Genomic DNA, 22,597 nt, shown 5'->3' on the forward strand with positions numbered 1-22,597 from the left:
ACTCCAGGAGGCTGCTCGGGATTAAGCGCAGAGGGTGCCTGAGCTCGCGGTTTATCTCCCACCTCCCCTTGCCCGGGCAGAGCCCAACGTGCCCCCGCCGGGGCTCTGGGCACTCGCAGGGACTGGCCCCTCTGCCGCTTAATCGCCTCGTGTTCAGATGTCAGGAGGAGATGAAAGGGCTATAAATAGGCGGTGAAGCCCTCCTGCTTTCAGCTGGGATTCACACACATGGCACAGAGGCATTAGCGAGAATTAACATCCAATCTCTCAGGCACTTTCCTGAGCGCAAACGCCATTCGGCCCCTGCCACTTAATCTCCCTGCCCAGGGCAGACCCGCAGCACCCTGGGGAGGGTCCGCCTGGCTCCGATGGCCGGGGAGAGCCGGAGCAGGACCTTGGGGGAGCCCGGACCGAGCCCTTCGGCCGCCGGGACCGAGCAGCGCCTGCAGTGACCCGCGGGGACAGTGAGGGCATGGTGGGACCCCCCGGGCCCCCTCCCCGGGCCCGGGTGGGCTCGCTGTGTCCCGCACACCCCGGGCCGTGGGACAGCAGCCTTGGGGACTGAGACGCTCCTGCTGCCGGTACGTGAAGGGACCTCCTGCTACCCCCTGAGCTGTGCCCGGACCGAGCGAGGGGCTGCGGCAGCGCAGGGGCCAGGGCAGCGCATGGGTGGGCATGGGAATCCCAAAGCCTTCACCCCCGTCCTCATTTTTCAAAACTCAGGGGAAAAAATGTATCACGCTGCTAACCCATCCCCCTGGGGAGCGTGGTCTGGTTCCTGCATGTGTTTGCATTTATTTGCATGTGTTTGCGGGCTCGCCGCCCCCTCCCCTGCCTGGCACCCCCTCCCCTGCCAGGCTGTGCCTGCGTGAGCAGGGACGGGCACTGAGTGAAGGAAAAGCAACCGAGAGGGAGGTGAGACCAGCCCGGCCCTGCAGTGGGAGGTGCAGCGAGTCTGTTTATAGGGATCGGCCCATCTGCTTCCCTGACAGTCTCCCAGGCACAGGGAAACAGGGGTGTTTTTCCTGAAAGGTAGTTTAGAGGGTAGGATGTCTCCTCAGGGGAAAGAATATTTGGATATCTGGTGTCCCGTCAATAAAGGAGAGGTCCATGTCTCTAGTCTGTGACATTGCCAGGGTTTTTTTGCATTCTCACTAAATTGTAGGGAAGAGAATGGAAAAAAGCCATTCAGGGCACTCATGGTCCACAAGAGGTAAAGGGGAGTTTGGACTGAAGGATGTTTGGACTAAAGGATGAGCTCAGTGTTGGTGTCTTTGGCTCCTCAGTTAGTGATCCCGGGAGTCTGGAGCCCATGAGATGAGGAATGTATCAGAAAATCTGTTTCCTTTGACTCTGCTCTCAGGGACCCAGAAATCAAGATTTCTCAGAGAAGCAAGGGAAGAGGCAGAAAATCAGTCAAAGGAAACTGGTGGGAGAATCACGTTATTGAGATGGGACTGAACCCAAGAAAGTCACCTCATAACCACTCCAGGGAAAAGGGGGCCCTATCCCACTGTTTGCTGCAGGACAACAGCTCTAGGTGACATCCTCCAGCCTACACTGAACCCTGCCAGGCTGGGGGATTAAGGAGATCTCAACACACAGGCTCCTCCTGGGCTGTTGTGATCTCCTGCCTCCTGAGGCACTGCAGGAAGTTGGTACATCCAAATGAAAATGGGTTTGGTGTTACAACAGCATTGTCCTGTTTGGAGACACATCACAGGCTGGATGTTGGACCTCCTGTGCTCTGTCGGGCTCGGGTGTGGGTGGGCTGCAGGTACCTGTATGGTCTTAACCTACCCTTGAAGTTTTATTTTTTTATGGAAGAACCTGGTGTAAGATGCCTTCAGAAATGTATGTGGGAGTGTCTGAAGGGCTGTAGGGCTTCAGGAAGAATTGTGATAATTCCTGTTATTGTGCAGGAAGTAGAACTCAAACCTAAAGTTTCAGCAGGAGCTGGAAATCCCAGCTGGACCCTTACTGAGCTCCAGGAGCCATGTGGGAGTCTGGAAGTGGCCCTGCAGGTTCCCTGGTTGGGAGTGACGAGGCTCAGCTGATTTGCAGGAGCTTTTGCCTGAACTCTCCCTTATCTCAAAAAAAAAAGGGAAAAGGGCCATGTGGAAATCTAAAGGGAATATTTCAATCTGTCTATCCTACAAGTGAGTCCAGACAACCTGAAACAGCTTTGGAATGTGGACCATATTGGATGCAAATGGCAGCCCATATGTTTTCTAACATTAATTGCCAAACTTTCAAAAGCACCCTCCTGACCTCCTGCAGGCAGTGAAGGAGCACAGCTCAGGCTCAGGCACCTCCTCGTTTGTCGTCTGTTCACTGCTTTTCTTCAGCACTGATCTGGTTCTATCCCCAACCTGGATGGTCTCCAGTGTTGTGAGAGCTGCACACACTCAAAATATCCACCAGTTTCCCAAAACATGGCATCTGTAAATGCCAAGCTTACAGATGGTGTGTGATATGATGGGATTTACAGGCACAACATAGAAGAGTAAGGGCAGCAAATGGGCAAGAATTCCATCATTCATCTAGAAAAGCTGGATCTGCTCAGATGATCTGGCTGGTGGTTGCCATGAACAGATGCTGACTCTGGAAAAAGAGTGGCTGGAAAGATATCCAGGAATAAGTCATGATGAGTGAGAAGGGAGGAACTGAGAGCCATAACTGAGAATCCTGCCAGGCTGACGAGGCTCAGCTGCAGAGAGGGGGGAAGGCAGAAGGAGTGGCTGGTGCTCTTCTACAAGAACTCTGCTGGTTTAAAGGTAAACTGGCAGGAGAAAAGAACCTGACTCAAGGGAGATTACAAGTCTGATTTACTGAAAAGATTACAATAAATACTGTGAGACAGAGAAAAGAAAAGAGTTTTTAACCCACAAACCCCAGATGTATAAGCAGCCCCCTGGGGATGAACAGAATGGTGTTCATCAGCCCCTGTGCTGAGCCCCACATGGGCCCCTGAGTGCAAAGTAAAAGGAAAGGAAAACCTGTTGGTGAGGATGATGTTGCAGTCCTGTTGAGGTTCTGCTTCTCCTCTGGATCCAATGAGTGGTAGCAGGATCCCAAACCCCAAGTTTATATGTGCTCAGGTTCAGGTGGGAATGCCCAGTTCCTCCCCCAGGGCAAGGAGTTTCACAATGGGTGATTTACTCTGCAAGTCATGGGATATTTGGGGAATCTTTGATGGTCTAGGTCCTTCCAGCTGCCAATTGTGCCAGTTCCTACTGGCCCATGAGCAAACATGACCCCTCAGGTGGGTGTGAAGGTGCTGAGGCCTCCCCAGAAGTGTGAAAGCAAAGAAACACTCCCCTGTCTCCCAGGGCTCTTTAACACCCAGTTTGTAGCCTGAGGGGTCAGGTATGCCCTGGGCAGCTGCTGCAAATGATCCATCATGACACAGAGGGTGTAGGATACACAGTTTTGGTTACACCCACACAGTGATAAACTGGTCCCAGCCACTGTGACAAGGAGCAGAACCAGCAAGGTAAGGCTTGCAAACCTCACTGAAAGACAGGAAATCATCTCTGGTTCCAGTTATCCCAACATGGGCTGGTATACCCAGCTCTGGTGCAGCAATAGGGTTGAAACTATCTCAGAATCCCAGGCTGGTTTGGGTTGGAAGGGACCTTAAAACTCCTCTCGTTCAGCTCCTGCCATGGGCAGGGACACCTTCCACTGGACCAGGTAGCTCAGATCAGCCCATGTCCCTGCAGTAGCTTTACTCCCTCGTGCCTTGTGCCTCTCCCACCAGCTGAAATGCATGACAGGTGTTTTCTGTCTCTCTGACTCCTCTTCTGCCCCCAGAATGCTCCCAGGAGCCGCAGCTTCCTCAAACTCACTGCCATGGAGGTGAAGTGGATCCATGTGTTGGTCGTCTTCCTCTTCCTGCTCTCTGTGGCCATGACAGGCTGCTTCCTGTGGCAGTACAGCCTCCCCAAGGTGGAGCCCAGTGAGTACTCAAGTTTAGCCTTGGTCATGGTTTGGCACAGAATTCTGGGACATTAATAAATGCCTTTCTCCCCGTTTTTCCTGAAAGAACATTTCCCCAAACACACAAATTTCCCCAGACAGCACATAATTTTCTTCCTCCTTGCTGGTGCAAGGACACCAAGGAGATGAATGCTGGGTTGATGGAGGCCCACATAACTCTGCTGGTGTCCAGAGAAGCCCCACTACTTCTGGCACTACCAATTAACTGATAAACCAAGCAGGTACTTTATTTCAGATTATCTTTTTCCTCAGTATCCTGTTGTGAGGTCACTCCAGTTTAGAACAGGGTTTGTTTCACATGTTGCCATGTGCTTCAGTTTGCAGCTTTGGTTCCTTTCCTGTTCACCAAACCTTGGAATAAGCCAAAGCCCCTGGTCCACACTTGAATTCACAGAATTGTAGAATTGGTTTGGCTTGGAAGGGGCCCTAAAGATCATCTTGTCCCATCTCCCCATCCATGGGCAGGGACACCTTCCACTATCCCAGGTTGCTCCAAGCCCTGTCCAACTTGGCCTTGGGCACTTCCAGGGTTGGGGCAGCCACAGCTTCTCTGCCCAACCTGTGCCAGGGCCTGCCCACCTTCACAGGGAAGAATTTCTTCCCAATACCCCATCTATCCCTGCCCTCTGACAGTGGGAAGCCATTCCCTGTGTCCTGTCCCTCCATCCCTTGTCCCAAGTCCCTCCCCAGCTCTCCTGGAGCTTCTTTAGGCACTGGAAGGGGCTCTCAGGTGTCCCTGGAGCCTTCTCTTCTCCAGGTGAGCCCTCCCAGCTCTCCCAGCCTGGCTCCATGGCCAAGGGGCTCCAGCCCTTGGAGCATCTCCGTGACCTCCTCTGTCAGTTATAGAAAACTCAGATGATGGATTGAAGGCACTGTGTGTGCAAGGATGAAACAAGCACAGTGTCAGTGGGTCAGGGGCTTAAGTATCTGAAAGATGACATAAAATTCATGGTGAAGGTGCCAGAGCTACTTCACACACCATGGTCTGGAAAGATTTCTGACCCTACATTTTTATCACAGAGTGCCAGGCTGCCTGTGGCTCTGTGTGTCCATCCCACCCATCTCCAAGCTTTCCCAGTGCCATTCCTCCTCCCATCTCTGTCTCTGATGCTTCATGTTCACTTGCTAAGCAGGAACACAGAGCAGCATTTTGTTTGCAGCTCACAGAGCAGAGGAGTTGTGTTTATGAACACCTTGGGGGAAGCTGGGAAAATAGTGCCTCTGAGTAAGAGTTCCCACCTCTCCCTGAGTTTCAAGATTTTTGCTCACTGCAAGATTTCAGCTGTGCCTGTGGCATAGGCAGGATGCAGCTAATTTGGGACACAACAACCACTGTAGGTGTGCAGCCTGTCAGCTGCTGTGACAGTGCTGGAGCCCAGGGGACATGCACAGGCCACTTCTACCCCCATTCCTGAGCTTACAACACTGTTCTCTTGAACCTCAACTCAGACTTTCCTCCAGACACAGGCAGGGCACTTCCCTGGGGGATAAACCCACCATCAGGGTCCCTGCAGAGTATTCTGTAGTCCCACTTGTTTACTTTTGCAGGCTGCAGAGTCATTTGAAGTCCATCCCATGTCCAACCCATGTCCATCCTGTGTCAACCCCATGTCCATCCTGTGTCAATCCCATGTCCATCCCGCGTCAATCCCATGTCCATCCCACGTCAATCCCATGTCCATCCCACGTTGGAATAAGCAATAACAGAGCCCTGTTTTATGTAAGGCAGAACAATTCAGGATTGTCCTTCAGCTTGGGACAGCACTGGAAAGCTCATGGTGACTGGTGGCCGAGGTCAAGCCTTGTCAGTGTGTCTGTTGAAGTCCCCTGTGCCACCTCTGCAATGTTTTCCAGGCCCCTCTGTGATGGAAGTGAGATCAGAAGCTGTGCAGATGTGTCCCCGCTACCCTGAACCGGTGCCGCTGGATCACCCCATCCCCATCCTGAAGGACGCCTTGGAGAAGGTCTGTGGGGGGAAGGGAACAGGGGGAGACACAGCCCAGGGCTGCTTCTCTGCAGAGGTCCAGGGGGAAGGTGGATTTTGCCCTTGAGCACCTCTGGGGAGGAGGTGGAGAAACGAGGAGGTGGAGAACATTTGAGTCCATAAACGGGTGTACGAAACTCCTTCAGTGAACACTCAGGACAGGTTAATGAGCAGTTCTCTTGCCAAAAGGGTAAGAGATGGAGAAACATGATCACCTGCCCATTGGAATGTCTGGTGAGCTTTTATCAGCACAAAATGATGACTCCTGGCATCTTAGGCAGCCCTTATGTCCTGGGAAGTAGTTGACTGGTGTAACTGCTTGCTATTCGTCAGTGACTGCCAGTTCCTTCTTGTCTTGCTTTGGTGGCTTTGCCCATGTCACAGATTAAAAATTGCAAAGATGCTTGTAGATAACTTCAAGGGAGGGAGAGGAGGGGAAGAGAAAGAGGAAGGGGAAGGGAAAGAGGAATAAGACCTGCACCTGAATGAAAGGGTTGTGTTACACTGTCAGGATACCCTTGGTGTGATAAACTGTCTCTGACAATTCTGCCCTGACTGAAGTTCTTACAGGCTGTGTTTGCACTCAGGAAGCACTGCAGCACTGCTTTGGCTGTCTGGCCATTGGGACAGCTGTGCCCTGACAGGACACTCCTGCTTTTGGAGACCCCTATCCCATTCCTCTTATTTGGCTCTTGCTCATGAGCAGCAGGAAATCAGCACTGAATACAACATTCATGATGCAAGTGAATCAGGGCTTGGTGCAGTGAAAAAATGGGGTTCCTCTTTTATGTTGTGCCAATCTTTAATAAGCCCTCCCACCTGATTTACCTCGAGGCACTGAGCAAATGCTTTCCCAGGAGCACCTACCAGGGCCCCAGGTTTGTTCCTGGGAGCCCAGAACACTCTCTCAGCCCATCTGTGCGTGTGTGCTCGGGGCTGTTCTGCACACACAGCTCCTGATCTGCACGGAATTTCAATTCCCTTCTCTTCACATCCACTGCTATGAAAGCTCTGCCTGTCTCTGGGGTTGCTGAGGAGGATTTTCTTATTCAATTAGGATTAGTCAGAGAGGTGAGGGATGTGCAGAACATTGAGTGTCCATCACAGAGTCATCCAACTTCCCTTCTTTGCACTCCTGGGAAATGAAGTATCCAAGCACTTCTTTGAAGAGGTTGATGAAAACATTCCCATTTTGCAGCTGGAATAAGGCACAGAGAACCTCCACACCATGCACGGAAGATGTGGGTATTTGAAGGGGGCTTAGGAATGAGCACCTCAAAAGTGTGTCTTCAGAAGCCCTCAGGGTCTGCCTAAGCCTGTGGACACTCAAACACACCCCCAAGGTCTCTTAGCACCTGAGGCAAGTTACCACCTTCTGCCAGCCCAGCACCTGGAACTGGGATCCTGGACACTGCCAGATACCTTTATATGCAGCCAGGGAGGACCTTTTCCTAGTCCACAGCAGACTGAAACAGGAGAGTGACATCCACTCCTGCAGAAGGATTAAGGAAACTTTTCTAAGAGCAGATATTTTGCTTAGCAGAAAGGTCCTCAGAACAGTCTTGCTAGTGGTCAAATCCAAACTACCAGAGTCATTGACACTCATATCTTGAAGAGCATCACATATTTCTATCAACTTTCTGCAGGTCAAGGCAGTCTGTATGTCAGACTCTGAGAAAACCCTGTGGAGGACCATTATTGTTGAATGAATCGTGGAATCCCAGACTGGTTTGGCTTGGAAGGGACCTCAAAGCTCACCTCATTCCACCCCCTGCCAGTGACACCTTCCACTAGCCCAGGTTGCTCCAAGCCCTGTCCTTCACCTTACCATGTGCTTCAGTCTGCAGGTTTGGTTCCTTTCCTTTTGAATAAACTCAAGCCGCTGGTCCACACCTGAATTCATAGAATTGTAGAATCCCAAACTGATTTGGCTTGGAACAGACCCTAAAGACCATCTTGCCCCATCCCCTGCCATGGGCAGGGGCACCTCCCACTGTCCCAGGTTGCTCCAAGCTCCGTCCACGCTAGCCTTGGACACTTCCAGGGATGGGGCAGCCACAGCTTCTCTGGACAACCTGTGCCAGGGCCTCACCACCATCATAGCCAGGAATTCCTTCCCAGTATCTGATCTAACCCTGCCCTCCTTCAGCTTAAAACCATGCCCTTGTAGAAAGCCCTCTCCATGGTCCTCATGAGACTCCTCCTTTCTCAGGAGTTCTTGTTGTTCCCAGATGGGCCACTGACACGTGGGGAGGGCAAAGAACCTCTGTGGAAGGACTTGGCACAGGTTGGATGTTTCCACTGCTGTCAGTGCATCTCACCAGAGGAGAGATCCTGAGGACTTGGCTCAGCTTGGCCTTTCTTGCCAGTGCTGGGCCTGGAGGGGCATTTCTTATGTCTCAGCCCTTCTGTGCAAAAGAGAACATATGGAAGGTGGGGACATGGCCTTGAAAGAGTCACTGAAGGGCAAGATCGATGCCTTCTACCTGCAGGAGGTGGGTGGAGCAGAGCTGGATAATGAGACCGGCACAGCTGGATGATGAGACCGGCACAGCTGGATAATGAGACCGGCACAGCTGGACGATGAGACCGGCACAGCTGGATGATGAGACCTGCACAGCTGGATGATGAGACTGGCACAGCTGGACGGTGAGACCGGCACAGCTGGATGATGAGACCGGCACATCTGGATGGTGAGACCGGCACATCTGGATGCTGAGACCTGCACATCTGGATGCTGAGACCTGCACATCTGGATGATGAGACCTGCACATCTGGATGATGAGACTGGCACAGCTGGATGATGAGACCTGCACATCAGGATGATGAGACCTGCACATCTGGATAATGAGACCGGCACATCTGGATGATGAGACCTGCACATCTGGATGATGAGACCTGCACAGCTGGATGATGAGACTGGCACAGCTGGATAATGAGACCTGCACATCAGGATGATGAGACCTGCACATCTGGATAATGAGACCGGCACATCTGGGTGGTGAGACCGGCACATCTGGGTGGTGAGACCGGCACATCTGGATGATGAGACCTGCACAGCTGGATAATGAGACCAGCACATCTGGATGCTGAGACCTGCACATCTGGATGGTGAGACCGGCACATCTGGATGGTGAGACCGGCACATCTGGATGGTGAGACCGGCACAGCTGGATGCTGAGACCTGCACATCAGGATGATGAGACCTGCACAGCTGGATGATGAGACCTGCACAGCTGGATGGTGAGACTGGCACAGCCCTGGCACGACAGGGAGCACAGAGCAATCACTGCCCTTTGGGTGCTCAGTGCCATTTCTCAGGCTGCACTTTAACAGGAGCCTGAGCTCCAACGTGTTTCATGGAGAGAAAGGTCTGATGGGATATTTGAAAAGTCTTCTTCTCAGACATCTTCGACCCTAAAATACCAGTGCAGACAACAGAAGTGCAGGATACAGATTACAAAGGAAGAATTCACAATTATTACATGTGGGTATTTGGGTTTAATCATAAATATTGCAAACATGAGCCTTGGGTTGAGCTGGCAAAATGCCAACTGTCCAATACAAAGTCAAAGCCTCCTCCCCCTCCTGCTGAGAAAAGGAAGAAAGGAAAAAACCCTGGAAACATAAACAGTTTAAACTTAAACTAACTATACATATTTATACAGAAAAGAAAAAATTAAAAGAAAGCTACAATATAATACACACTTACACAAGTTAGATAAAACAACAATTTTCTACCTCCCACAGGAAACAGATTTCACTACTCTAGATTCATAAATCACCTCAAAAGACACCCAGCAAAGAACAGAAAGAGAATAACAATAAAATGTTTCTACTTCCCTGAACTAAAACAAAATGCAAAGTAGCAGTGGCAGCAGCCAAGGCCCAGCACAGCCCCACAGCAGCAGCAGCAGCACGTGCTCTCAGGACTGTAGCCATGATCCCAGCTGGGAAACTCCTCCTACTCCAGCTTTTATACTTTGAGATGAGGTCGGAATATTGTCTGAAATACCATTGGCCAGTAGTGTCAGTTGTCAGCTGGCCCAGCCCAGCCCAAGTCAGCTGATGGTCTCAGGCCTACTCTGAAATCTCAAGCCTAAATTTAGGCCTACACCTGTCTAGACCCATAACAGACATGTGGAGTGAGGGAAAGACACTGCACGAGTCAACATGAGCAATTCTAAGGAACTGTTGAACAGTTTAACACATTGCACAGACTCCCTCTGGAGTGCCTGGCGGTGAGGAGGGCTGGGTGTTCTGCCTCCTGGCTGTGTGATGAGAGTCCTCACAGGCAATTGCTGCTTTCCCCCGTCCCCAGGTGGATCTGATGCTGCGGCAGAGGGTGCACAGCTCCGGGCTCGCGGCCATGTCTGCCATCGCCATCTACAACGACACCGTGCTCTGGACGGGCAACTTCGGCAAGAGGAACAGCTCCGACCCCTCCTCGGCGGTGCCCAACGAATACACCATTTACAGGTGAGAGCCTTGGCACGGGCACAGCCCAGGGAAGGGCACACCTGTCTGGAGATAGAATCATAGAATCACAGAATCATAGAATGGATTGGGTTGGAAAAGACCTCCAAGATCATCGAGTTCAACCCTTGGTCCAACTCCAGTCCCTTTACCAGATCATGGCACTCAGTGCCACGGCCAATCTGCGTTTAAAAATCTCTAGGGATGGTGAATCCACCCCCTCTCTGGGCAGCCCATTCCAATGCCTGAGCACTCTCTCTGTAAAGAATTTTTTTCTGCTCTCCAACTTCAATTTCCCCTGTCAGAGCTTGAGCCCATCGTGCCCCCTTGTCCTATTGCTGAGTGCCTGGGAGAAGAGACCAACCCCCACCTGGCCAGAACTTCCCTTCATGGAGTTCCAGACAGTGCTGAGGTCACCTCTGAGCCTCCTCTTCTCCAGGCTGAACACCCCCAGCTCCCTCAGCCTCTCCCCACAGCACTTGTGCTCCAGTCCCTTCTCCAGCCTCGTTGCTCTTCTCTGGCCCCGCTCCAGCCCCTCAATCTCTTTCTGAACTGAGGGGCCCAGAACTGAACACAACACTCAAGGTGTGGCCTCCCCAAGGCAGAGTCCAGGGGAAGGGTCACTGCCCTGGGCCTGCTGGCCACGCTAGTTTGGATCCAGGCCAGGATCCCATTGGCCTTCTTGGCCACCTGGGCACACTGGTGGCTCCTGTTGAGCTTCCTGTCAATTAGTACCCCCAGGTCCCTCTGCCTGGCTGCTCTCCAGCCACTCTGTGCCCAGCCTGGAGCACTGCAGGGGGTTGTTGTGGCCAAAGGGCAGGACCTGCACTTGGCCATGTTGAACTTCATCCCATTGGAATCAGCCCTCTGGGAACAGAGCCATGTCCCCTGCAGGGTCCTCTCCTGGGCTGGGCTGAAACTCTGGGAGACGACGCTTCAGCAAGTCCCCAGATCATCACACGCTGCTGTTACTGTGGTACTTTGGATTTACTTATTAATTTTTTCTTAATTTGATCTGATTGTATTTTAAATGACCACCCTGAAGAACCTGAAAACATACATGGAGTGGCTCCATGTTTTGAGGAGGCCCAGGGTGCAAATCTGAAGGCTGAGAGCTGGAACAGATACAAGGAAATAGAGGAGACAGTGCCACAAGATTAAAAAAATAATAATGATAAATTTCAGTCGAGGAAAAAATGGGGTTTGGGGAGATTATCTACTACACGTAAAATAGACCTGTAGACTTATTCATCCTCCCAATGAAACCAAAGTTGTATTGGCTGTTATTTTTTAGATTAATACAGAATCAAGCTCTTTGTGTATGCAAAAAAAAACCAAACCCCCCCAAAAAATAAAAAAATCAACAAAGAAAACAAACCACCAAAACAAAGAACCACAAGCAAAGCAATATAAATACAAAGGAAGTATTTGCTTCCTTTAAAGGCCAGTTCTCAGGGAGCTGTGCCTGTGTTACCTGTGAAGCACAGGGGCTGCACTCTGACTACCCAGTTCTCTCCTCAGGAGAATTTTGGGAAGTGTCCACAGCTGCAGTTCCCTGTTTTTTCCCATCTACATAATGGTAAAATGGCCTCCTGCTATTTCTCTTCCAGAACCACTGGATGGGCTGGAAGGGACAGCAAAGGTGCAGTGCCACCCTCCCTACCATGGACAGGGACTTGGGGGCACGTCCCCAGGTGGGCTCCAACCACCAACCCCTCAGTTAACAGCCCAACACGCTGCCTGGTGGTGCCACAGGGACAGGCAGCTCCAAAGGTGGAAATCTGGGATTTGAGGACACAGTTTGGGGGAGGCCCTGGCAGTGCTGGGTAAGAGGTTGGACTTGATTATCTGAGAGGTGTTTTCCAACCTAAACGATTCTGTAATTCTGTGGTTTTAACCTTACAATTCCAAGAAAATTCTTTCAAGTTTTTTGTCACAGAATCCCAGAATATGCCAAATTGGAAGGGACCCACAAGGACCATCCAGTCCAACCCTCAGCCCTGCACAGGACCAGCCCCAAGAGTCACACTCTGTGCCCCAGAGCATCATCCAAACCCTCCTGGAGCTCTGGCAGCCTCGGGGCTGTGCCCACTGCCCTGGGGAGCCTGGTCAGTGCCCACCACCCTCTGGGGAAAGGACCTTTCTCTGAGATCCAACCTGACCCAGCCCTGACACAGCTCCAGCCATTCCCTGGGTGCTGTCCCTGGTCCCCACAGAGCAGAGCTCAGTGCCTGCCCCTCCTTTATGGTATTTATGGTATTTTTGTAATTTACAAAATAGGTCATTTTATGAATACTTAGTGACTTGGAAAAGATCTGCAGCCATTGCACTGCTGGGGGCAGACAAAGGTCGATAAAGGTTCAGATTTAAGGATATTAATTCAAAAATCTTACCTGAATTTTAACCCTTCCCTTTGGAATGGGGAAAGTTGTCACAGAATCACAGAATATGCTGAGTTGGAAGGGACTCACAAGGGTCACCCAGTCCAAGTCCTGGTCCTGCATGGACCCATCCCCAAGAGTCACACCCTGTGCCCCAAAGTTTTATGCAAATGCTCCTTGAGCTCTGGCAGCCTTGGGGCTGTGAAAGCTGCAGTGATCTCGTGTCCTGACCCTCTTTCCTCTTGATTCCTGAGCTTCTTAATGCTTAGTTGCTCTCAATGTTTGTCTCCAACAGAATTGCCAGTGTCTCCAAGATCTTCCCCACCATTATGCTGTACAAGATGTGGGAGGAGGGCAAGGTCACGTCTCTGGATGACCCTCTGGAGCGTTATGTCCACAACTTTGCCATCAAGAACCCCCTGGGCAGGCTGAAGGAGTCGGAGCAGAGGTACCCAGCCGAGGGGCTGGGCTTTGGGGACAAGGGCACGGTGCCCCCGCGGGCATCGCCCGTCACCCTGCGCAGGATGGCCAGTCAGCTCTCAGGTGAGACAGCCCTGGCTGCGCGGCCCCTGGGCCCCTGAGAGACCACAGACCACGTGCCAGGGGTGGCAAAGGATGCTGAGAGGCTGGTTCCCAGCACGGACTCTGTACCTGTGCCCTTCCCAGAGGTCAGGCAGGATTCTTCGGAACAATCTCCTGGAGTGCCCAAAGGCCACTCTCAGGAAAGGGGCCGAGCTGCCCTGTGGGCTGGGGAGTTGTATTTCCCCTCCAAAGGGATTTAAATTCCCTTCAGTTTGGTACCACGGCCTGGGATCAGGCTCTGATTGCATAACAATGCCTTGGACTCCAGCCCAGCGTGCTCTTGTTTCTCTGAGATGTGGAGCTGAGGGTCAAAGAAGCACCAACCCTCTTTGCTTTGAATAGAAAGACTTTGATTGCTGAGCTAAATTTAGCTGCCATGGTGGTTCCTGATCTGGGATTCCTGAGCTATTAATGGCTCTGCTCTCATTGGCAGGAGAGTATTAACATGTTGTTGCTTCTGAACTGGGGAACTGTTACGTTAAGGTAGAAGGAGCTCACAGGACTCAGAACTTTAACCTGTCCCAGAAATAAAGCTGCTGATACCTGAGAGATTCCAAGATTTAATGGCCAAAGAGACTGTGCTGGTATCTCAGGTGACATTTTGGTTGATCTCTGTTGCCTCTGCATTATTCCAGATTGGAATAAATGCCTTAAAGTTAGGATTTGAGATGAAAACAACAGGTAGGCAAATTGCAGTACCTCAGGATGGGGTACAGCATCTCCTGAAGCAAGTCAGCACCAAAGTAAGGGCCCCCCAAAGTGGAATGATGTGGATGAAATCTGGAAACAAACACAAACAGCCCCAAATGGCCAATGGCCACATCCCTGCCTGATTTCTCCCTGCAGGCAGAGTCTGACTCTATCCACGTGTTGTCCTCAGGGGCCCCCACCCTGCCTGCTCCCCTCTGACTCTCACAAGCACCTGGGTTTGATCTGGCTGCTCCTGTCACCCAGTGAGGTGTGCAGTGCACCCTGAAAACGTTGTGAGAAGCACATGTCAAAGTGCACCTGGGGACAACAGAGCTGCTCATGCTGTGCAGCCACTCCATTGCTTCCATCACTGGGCAGGTTTTGTGCCCCTGCTCAGCAACTTTTGTGCTTCTATGTCTTTTTTTTCCAGAATTTGGCCCAAAATTCCCAGACCACAGCAGCAGGACACACCAACCACCTCAGACCCTGACAATTTAGTAGAAGCAAAAGCACAGTTTCAAAATTCTGAATGAAAATCAAATGAATGTTGAGATCCCACATTACATCTGGTGTCTGTCAAACCCCCAAGAAGGAATAGGTTCTGCTTGGCACCAGGATCAAAGCCACTGCATGACACGTTGTAAAGTGGTTTTCATCTTAATTCTTCAGTGGAAACTGATCTCTAATAGATTCTCATTATCTGGGCTCTTCTCCAGTGCATATTACAAAGGAACTCCAAAGGTTTTTCTCCTCAGCACTCAGCACATTGCTGGGGGGAAGCTCCAGCTTGTTAAGACCAGGATTTTCAAACACCTCTGAATGACAGGCTGGGGTGAGCTTGTAAATTATTAACAGTGTGCTTGTCACATCAATTAGCAGCCCATGAGGTATGAATCAATGGCTGTGGGTTATATTATGCTCACACATTCTTTGGTTTATCATTCCTAATGAACCTCAAGAGGGACATTGCACGGCTGTCAGGGCTCTGGGGAGCTCTCCCAGTGCTCCAATATTGTCTCTGCTGCCACTGCAGCAAGTGCAAAATGAAGGGGCCCATTGTGTGCTGGAAGATGCTCTTACCTGGTAATTCAGCTGCACAAATGAGCACAGACCAGGAGCACAACCAGTGCTCTCATTGCAGGTCAAACCCCAAGGTCAGGCCAGCTGGAAAAGGCAGATGTTGCTGCTCCAAAAGAGTGGGGCCTCCTTCAGATTTGCCATGGTTCAGTAGGAGAGGAAACAGCCTCCCCTTGCACCAAAGAAGGTTTAGGTGGGATATTAGGAGAAAGATTTTCACAGCAAGGTTTGAAAGGCACTGGCACAGGGTGCCCAGGGCAGGGGAGGAGTCCCCATCCCTGGAAGTGTTCAAACAATGTGGATGGGGCATTTGGGGACACAGGTCAGTGATGAACATGGTGGTGATGCTGGGCTGATGGTTGGACTCGATCTTAGAGGGCTTTTCCAACTTTAGCAGTTCCATGATTTCAGGATTAAGCACATGGTCACTGAGTAGACTATTACAAGTTGTTTTCTGTCACATGCACTTCCCAATTTCCTCCTCACCTGCACATCAAAGTGAGCTGGAAACAGCCAGGAGGACTCCACTGCAGATGGAATCCAAGTTCTGGACTTGGTGAGCCAGAGATCCTGTTCAGAGGAGCTGAGGCAATTCAAAAACTATTGACCCAAAGTTTTTAGGAAATCCATGTTCAGTGTGGAATTAAAAGTATAAAAACTTCGTATTTTCTACATTCAGAATCTGTGGACAGGTCCCTGCAGTGGGGGCAGGTCCTTGCAGCAGGGACAGGTCCTTGCAGTGGGGGCAGGTCCTTGCAGCATGGAAAGGTCCCTGCAGTGGGGACAGGTCCCTGCAGCAGGGACAGGTCCTTGCAGCGGGGACAGGTCCCTGCAGCATGGACAGGTCCCTGCAGCGTGGACAGGTCCTTGCAGTGGGGACAGGTCCCTGCAGCGGGGACAGGTCCCTGCAGTGGGGACAGGTCCTTGCAGAGTGGACAGGTCCCTGCAGTGGGGACAGGTCCTTGCAGTGGGGACAGGTCCTTGCAGAGTGGACAGGTCCCTGCAGTGGGGACAGGTCCTTGCAGTGGGGACAGGTCCTTGCAGCGGGGACAGGTCCTTGCAGTGGGGGCAGGTCCCTGCAGCGGGGACAGGTCCCTGCAGTGGGGACAGGTCCTTGCAGTAGGGACAGGTCCCTGCAGTGGGGACAGGTCCTTGCAGCATGGACAGGTCCCTGCAGTGGGGACAGGTCCTTGCAGTAGGGACAGGTCCTTGCAGTGGGGACAGGTCCTTGCAGTGGGGGCAGGTCCCTGCAGTGGGGACAGGTCCCTGCAGTGGGGACAGGTCCTTGCAGTGGGGACAGATCCCTGCAATGGGGGCAGGTCCCTGCCGTGGGGACAGGTCCTTGCAGTGGGGACAGGTCCTTGCAGCAGGGGCAGGTCCTTACAGTGGGGACAGGTCCTTGCAGCGGGGACAGGTCCCTGCAGCATGCACAGGTCCCTGCAGTGGGGACAGGTCCTTGCAGCATGGACAGGTCCTTGCAGAGTGGACAGGTCCCTGCAGTGGGGACAGGTCCCTGCAGTGGGGGCAGGTCCTTGCAGTGGGGACAGGTCCCTGCAGTGGGGACAGGTCCCTGCAGTGGGGACAGGTCCTTGCAGCGTGGACAGGTCCTTGCAGAGTGGGGGCAGGTCCCTGCAGTGGGGACAGGTCCCTGCAGTGGGGGCAGGTCCTTGCAGTGGGGACAGGTCCCTGCAGTGGGGACAGGTCCTTGCAGTGGGGACAGGTCCTTGCAGCAGGGACAGGTCCTTGCAGAGTGGACAGGTCCTTGCAGCATGGAAAGGTCCCTGCAGTGGGGACAGGTCCCTGCAGCGGGGACAGGTCCTTGCAGCATGGACAGGTCCTTGCAGCAGGGACAGGTCCCTGCAGCGGGGACAGGTCCTTGCAGTGGGGAGAGGTCCTTGCAGCAGGGACAGGTCCCTGCAGTGGGGACAGGTCCCTGCAGCACCTTTGCTGTGTCTGCAGAGCACAGAGGCCATCAGTGCTGCCTCCACTTTGCCACTGATTCCTGCCTTCTGTTCCCTCTCCACCAGCCTCAGCAGTGCCTTGATTTGCCTCCAATTAACCTCTTCCCCATGGCACAGGTCTGCCCAGGAGGCTGCGAGCCACCAGCCTGCTGTGGAAGGGCAACACACAGGACGCTCTGGCTCTGCTGAAGGATGATGTCCTGGTTGCTGATCCAGGAACCAGGTGAGATGGATTCCTTTCAGAGGTTTTGGTCTGGGTGTGTGTTCTCCACCTGCCGACTCCATGGCCAATGGACAGAGGTTCTCAAAGGGAGCATCAGCCTTGTCCCCACCACCTGAGGCTGGAGGGAGTCACTGGTGGAGGTGTCACGGCTATTGGCCCTGAGTTGAGCTGTTAATTAGAGAATGGTGCTAATAATGGCAAGGTTGCAGGTTCTATCCCAGTGTGAGCTATTTGCTTAGAAGTTGGACTTGATGGTCCTTGGGCATCCCTTCCAACTCTGAATATTTTGTGATTCTGTTTTGCAATTTTTAAGCCTGGATAAGGGAAGTTCAACTACTCCAATGAGCCCTGAATGATGCAGGTTTTCCAAAGTGGAAATGGTGATTTCGACAGTTCAAAACATCACAGGTTTCAGTTAGAATCATGTCTGTATTTCCTTGTATGTCTCTGAATTACCTACAAGGTCTGTGAATGCTTGGTATGGTGTCTGTGGCCTGTTAAAGGTCTATTATCTGAGTTGTAAACACTCAAAGATTTCAGAGTATTTTAGAATCCCAGAATGGTTTGGGTTTGGAAGGGACCTTAAAGCTCATCTCAATCCATCCCCTTCCCTGGGCAGGGACACCTCCCACTAGACCAGGTTGCTCCAAGCCCCATCCAACCTGGCCTTGTACACTTCCACACTTCATGAAAGGGGATCCAGTGGACAGCAGGTGAGGGAGAGGATTCCAACTAACTTAGGGAAAAACTTTCTAGGTCTGCAAAACTGTTAAGTAATAGAATGACATTCTGAAATAATTTCCCCAGGGTGGCTGAGGATCTGCCATGGCCACGGAGAAGGAAAACTCAGAGGTCCCCTCCCCTGTGTTAGTTCTGTCCCGTGTCATGTAGGAGGCTACAATAAATATTCCTTAAGGGATTTTAATACCATCATCTTCTTTGATATTTTTATGTCTTTATTGGCATTTATCTCTGTTAGAATCTTTGTATTATGCTCCCCATGAAGATACAAAGGGACATCCCCTCACACCTTAATTACTTGCCACACTGATAGTTTTAACTCTCTCCCCCTTCCTGGATGTACTTCCAGCTGACAGATCCTTCTTCCCAAAGGAAGTTCCATTTATTGATACAGACATTTTAACATTTTTCTGTGTTCAAGTTCAGCTCCATTTCAGATGTAAAATTTTAGACCTAAAATGTATTTATTCTTAGGGTAAAAGTAGATATGCTCCTCATGCTTTTATTCAGCCAGATGGGCTGGAAAAGGTCGAAGTGGTACCAAAATTTATGACCTAAATAGGCCTCAGTGAGATGTGGCTTCACACAATTAACAAAACCCCAAACAGCGAGGTTGGAAATATAATGAATTTTGAAAATGTGTTTAAAAAAGGTTGCCCATTCATGTCTTCATGCCATTAAACTGCATTCAAGTGTAAAGACTTAAATCACTTGATAGATATTAAAGACTGAAGCACTTCTTTAATGGTCCCACAGTGCTGGATGCTGCTGTGTGGGCTTTTAAGTTCCCTTTAAGTGCTTTTACCATCTTAAGGTAGCTGAGGTGCTTAAGTGATTAAAGCCTGGTAAATCCCCAAAGAGGCTTACCTGGGATTTTGAGACCTCTAAGGGAACACCTGGAACTCTCAATTTGCTCTTAAAAAGAAGGGCTGTGCTCTTTGGTGAGCAATTATGAACCTTAAGTCAGGTTGTTCCTTTTCCATCTCCAGCTCTTTCAGTGCATCACAGTTAAATAACTGCTGATGTTGCTGTAAAATATTTCTCTTCCTTGATTTAAAAACAAAGCAAGGCAACAACCTGTTGTTTTTCTTTCTCTCCTCCATCTCCCCTCTGTCCTTAGCACGTCATTCCATCAAATGTGAATTTTCCCCTCAGTAAGAGCCGTAGACATGTTTTGTCCTACCCACAGCCACACTGTCTCCCTCTCTCCTCCATCTCCCCTCTCTCTTTAGCACATCATTCCATCAAATGTGAATTTTCCCCTGTGCTGGTTTAAAGGTAAAGTGGCAGGAGAAACGAACCCACCACAAAAGAGGTTATAAGTCAGAGTTACAATTTAATAACACTATTAAAATAAATACAAAAATGACACAAAGAGAAATTGGGTTTAACCCCCAACCCCAGCAGTGTAACCCACCCCCTGGGGCACAAACACAGGGGGGTTTGGTGGCCCCTGTGCTGAGCCCCACGTGGTTCCCTCGAGTCCAAAGGAAAAGGAAGGGACAAACCTGTTGATGCAGATGATGGCACAGTCAGGTGGAGAGTGGGGGGCTCCTCCTGTCCAGGGTCTGCTCCTCTTCTGGGTCTGCCAAGTGGTCCCCCAGTCCCCAGACTCCAAGATTCTCTCCCCTCAGGCCCAGATGGGAGCCCCCAGTGCCTCCCCCAGGGCAGGGAGTTCCACACTGGGGGATCTGACTCTGGCAGTCAGGGGGGAGTTTGGACTCGTTGCTGGCCCATGGGCAGAGCTGAGCCCTCAGGTGGGTGTGGAGGTGCCAAGGAGTCCCTGCAGGGCAGTTCTCCCAGCTCCTCTGCCAGGCTTCTTTCCCAGGCAGCTCCCAGCCTGAGGGCTCAGCTGTGCCCTGGGCAGCTGCTGCCAATGGGCCACTGGGAACAGTTGCTGGGCAATGAATGGAGGGGGGAGAATCCCCAGCTTTGGTCACCCCACACAGGGATAAACTGGTCCCACCTGCTGAACTGGGACGTCCCCTAAGTTAGAGTTATAACCATGTTTTGTCCTACCCACACCCACACTGTGTCACTGTCTCTCCTTCCTCTCCCCTCTCTCTTCAGCATGTGAATTTGGCCCTAAATAAGAGCCATGTGACACATTTTTTGATCCCCCTGAGGTGTCACTGGGGTACAGCTGATCACAGAGTGTTCCTCTGTGGGGATGACAGTGTGAGGATCCCCTGATGTCTGAGGTAATTGATGAACAGATTGATATGGAGCAGTTCAGAGTGTATCCTTGAAGGAAAGCAGTTTGGAGTGCCACCTGTAGAATGTGGGGCACCTTGTAGCCAGTAGAATGTTTCCATGTATGCCTGGTGAACTGACTAACCAATAGTGTGATGACATCTTATATACAAGAGTAGATGAAAGGTGAAGCTGTAACTAAAGTTCTAAGTTCAAGCCTTCTGATGGTGCTGTGCCTGATCCTCTTCTAACCATCATTAACACCCCCCCCTCCCTTCATCCCTACATTCCTCCTCCTCTCCAGGTGCCACTACAGCAACCTGGCCTTCTCGCTGCTGGCCCACGTGCTGGCTGCCCACGGGGCCGACGGGCAGTACCAGCGCTGGGTGTCGGAGCAGGTCCTGGAGCGCCTGGGCATGGAGGACACGGGCTTCGACCTGACGCCGCCCATCCGCGCGCAGATGGCCGTGGGCTTCTACGGCAGCCGCCAGCCGGCGCCGCTCTACGACCTGGGCTGGTACCGGCCCTCGGGGCAGATGTACTCCACGGCCGCCGACCTCGCCAAGCTCGCCATGGTCTTCCTGGGCACCTACCACCGGCGCCTGCTGGAGCCAGACACAGTGAAGACCATGCTGACCCCTCTGCTCAAGTGCTCCACCGAGTACTTCGCCAACAAGACGGGCACCCCCTGGGAGATCAACGAGCAGTTGGGGTACGACGTGGTCAGGAAGGACGGGGACCTCGATGGGTACTCAGCCACCTTCTCCCTCATCCCCAAGCTGCGCCTGAGCTTCATAGTGCTGATGGCAGGGCCCAGGCCACAGGGAGGGGACGTTGTGGCTCAGACCTACGAGTACCTCATTCCTGCCATGGAGACGGCGTTCAGGGAGGCGCAGAAGAGCGTGGTCCCTCCTCCAAACCCAGTCCCTTACGTTGGCTACTACACCTATTCCAACCTGACTTTCTACGAGATCAAAGTTGGGATTGGTGGGGTGCTGATCATGCAGCAGTTTGGGCCTCACGTGGAGGAGCTGATTCCTGAAAAGTACCGGACAATCAAGCTGCACCACCTGGAGGATCGTGTTTTCCAAGTGGTGTTTGACAAGGAGTTCCCGTGTGTTCTGCACCTGGGCTCTGCCTCCATCTCGCTGGAGACCCAAAACGGGCAGCTCTTTAACTTCTACCCCTTTGACCGCAAGGGTTTGTCCCCTGGCTTTGATGCCCCAGGGCTGAACACGTACAACGTGGTGCGTGTGCTCCGCAAACCCGTGTTCTACAGCTAAGCCCCTGCTCCTCTCCTCCTCGGAGGTGGCTCCCAACCTGTGTCTTACCACACTCTGGGTGGCTCTGTGGCAGCCAGTTAAAAGGGAAAGGTGGTGGCAAAGGACTCTTTTGCCAAACAAATATGGCATTTCCCACTTCTAAAATGACTTTCATGGCTGGCAATCCCCAGCCATGCACAACAGGCCAGAGGGAGATGCCTGCAGATAAGAAAGAGGTGGGAATGGGCTGGGGGTATTGTGTTTGGATGCTGTAAAAAAAAGATGAGCACTGAAGTGTCCACATTGACATTGTCTGTTTGATGACCACTGTGGTGATCAACTCCTGTCATCAAAGGGCTGAGAATTCCCTGTGTCTTTCAGAAAACATCTCTTCTTCAGTCCAGTTTTTCCAGGGTTTGTCAGGAGCCCATCGACCATGAACAAGATCCTTCACCTGGGTTTGCCAAAAGCATGTGCTGGAAAATGGAACCAGCCTGACACCAGGCCCTGCTTGGGACCCCAGGGCAGTGAGAGTGTTTCCCTCCCAGGTCACAATGAGGAAACTGTGAAAAAAGCAGGGAACAAGGGGGTCTTGTCTTCATGGATTTCTGCAGAATTGGTTGTCACACAAAGGATGTTACAGCACTTCAGCAGAGAAACAGAGGCTCACTCTTGTGGGCAGGGTCACATGAGCAGGAGCTGGGACATTCCAGCTGGACTCCGGCCTGTGACTGTCCCAGTGTACAGGGAGGGGTGTGGGGGGGGTGTTTAAGTGCAGGAACAGGTGGGAATCCAGAATCCATCTGTGTGTTTGGGCCAGGAGATTTGTATGCAAATGTGCCCGCTGTGTTTATGCAAAGGTGAGTCAAGATGCTGAGGGAAAGTGCACCAGCCTGGGCAGTCCTACAGAGGGGCCAGGAGCATCTGCAACTGGCAGAGCCACAGGTGCGTTTTCTTCTCCCTTCCTGTGTCCACTCAAGGCAAGACAAGTGGGACAGGGATAAGGGTCACACCAACCCCATACA

At 51.8% G+C, this 22,597-nt stretch overlaps 1 protein-coding gene across 1 annotated transcript; it reads left to right on the top strand.

Annotated features, from left to right (window-relative positions):
* The first annotated feature begins 375 nt into the window (after positions 1 to 375).
* On the top strand, positions 376 to 22,262 carry LACTBL1 (lactamase beta like 1). The gene is made up of 7 exons (XM_071575738.1): positions 376 to 581; positions 3,817 to 3,961; positions 5,857 to 5,966; positions 10,308 to 10,465; positions 13,139 to 13,386; positions 17,271 to 17,376; positions 20,615 to 22,262. Exons 2-7 carry the CDS (start codon positions 3,856 to 3,858, stop codon positions 21,591 to 21,593), a joined length of 1,707 nt encoding a protein of 568 aa, XP_071431839.1. The 5' UTR covers positions 376 to 581; positions 3,817 to 3,855; the 3' UTR covers positions 21,594 to 22,262.
* Positions 22,263 to 22,597: the final 335 nt, after the last annotated feature.

Source organism: Pithys albifrons, chromosome 22 (assembly GCF_047495875.1).
Source record: "Pithys albifrons albifrons isolate INPA30051 chromosome 22, PitAlb_v1, whole genome shotgun sequence".
Classification (NCBI taxonomy): Eukaryota; Metazoa; Chordata; class Aves; order Passeriformes; family Thamnophilidae; genus Pithys; species Pithys albifrons.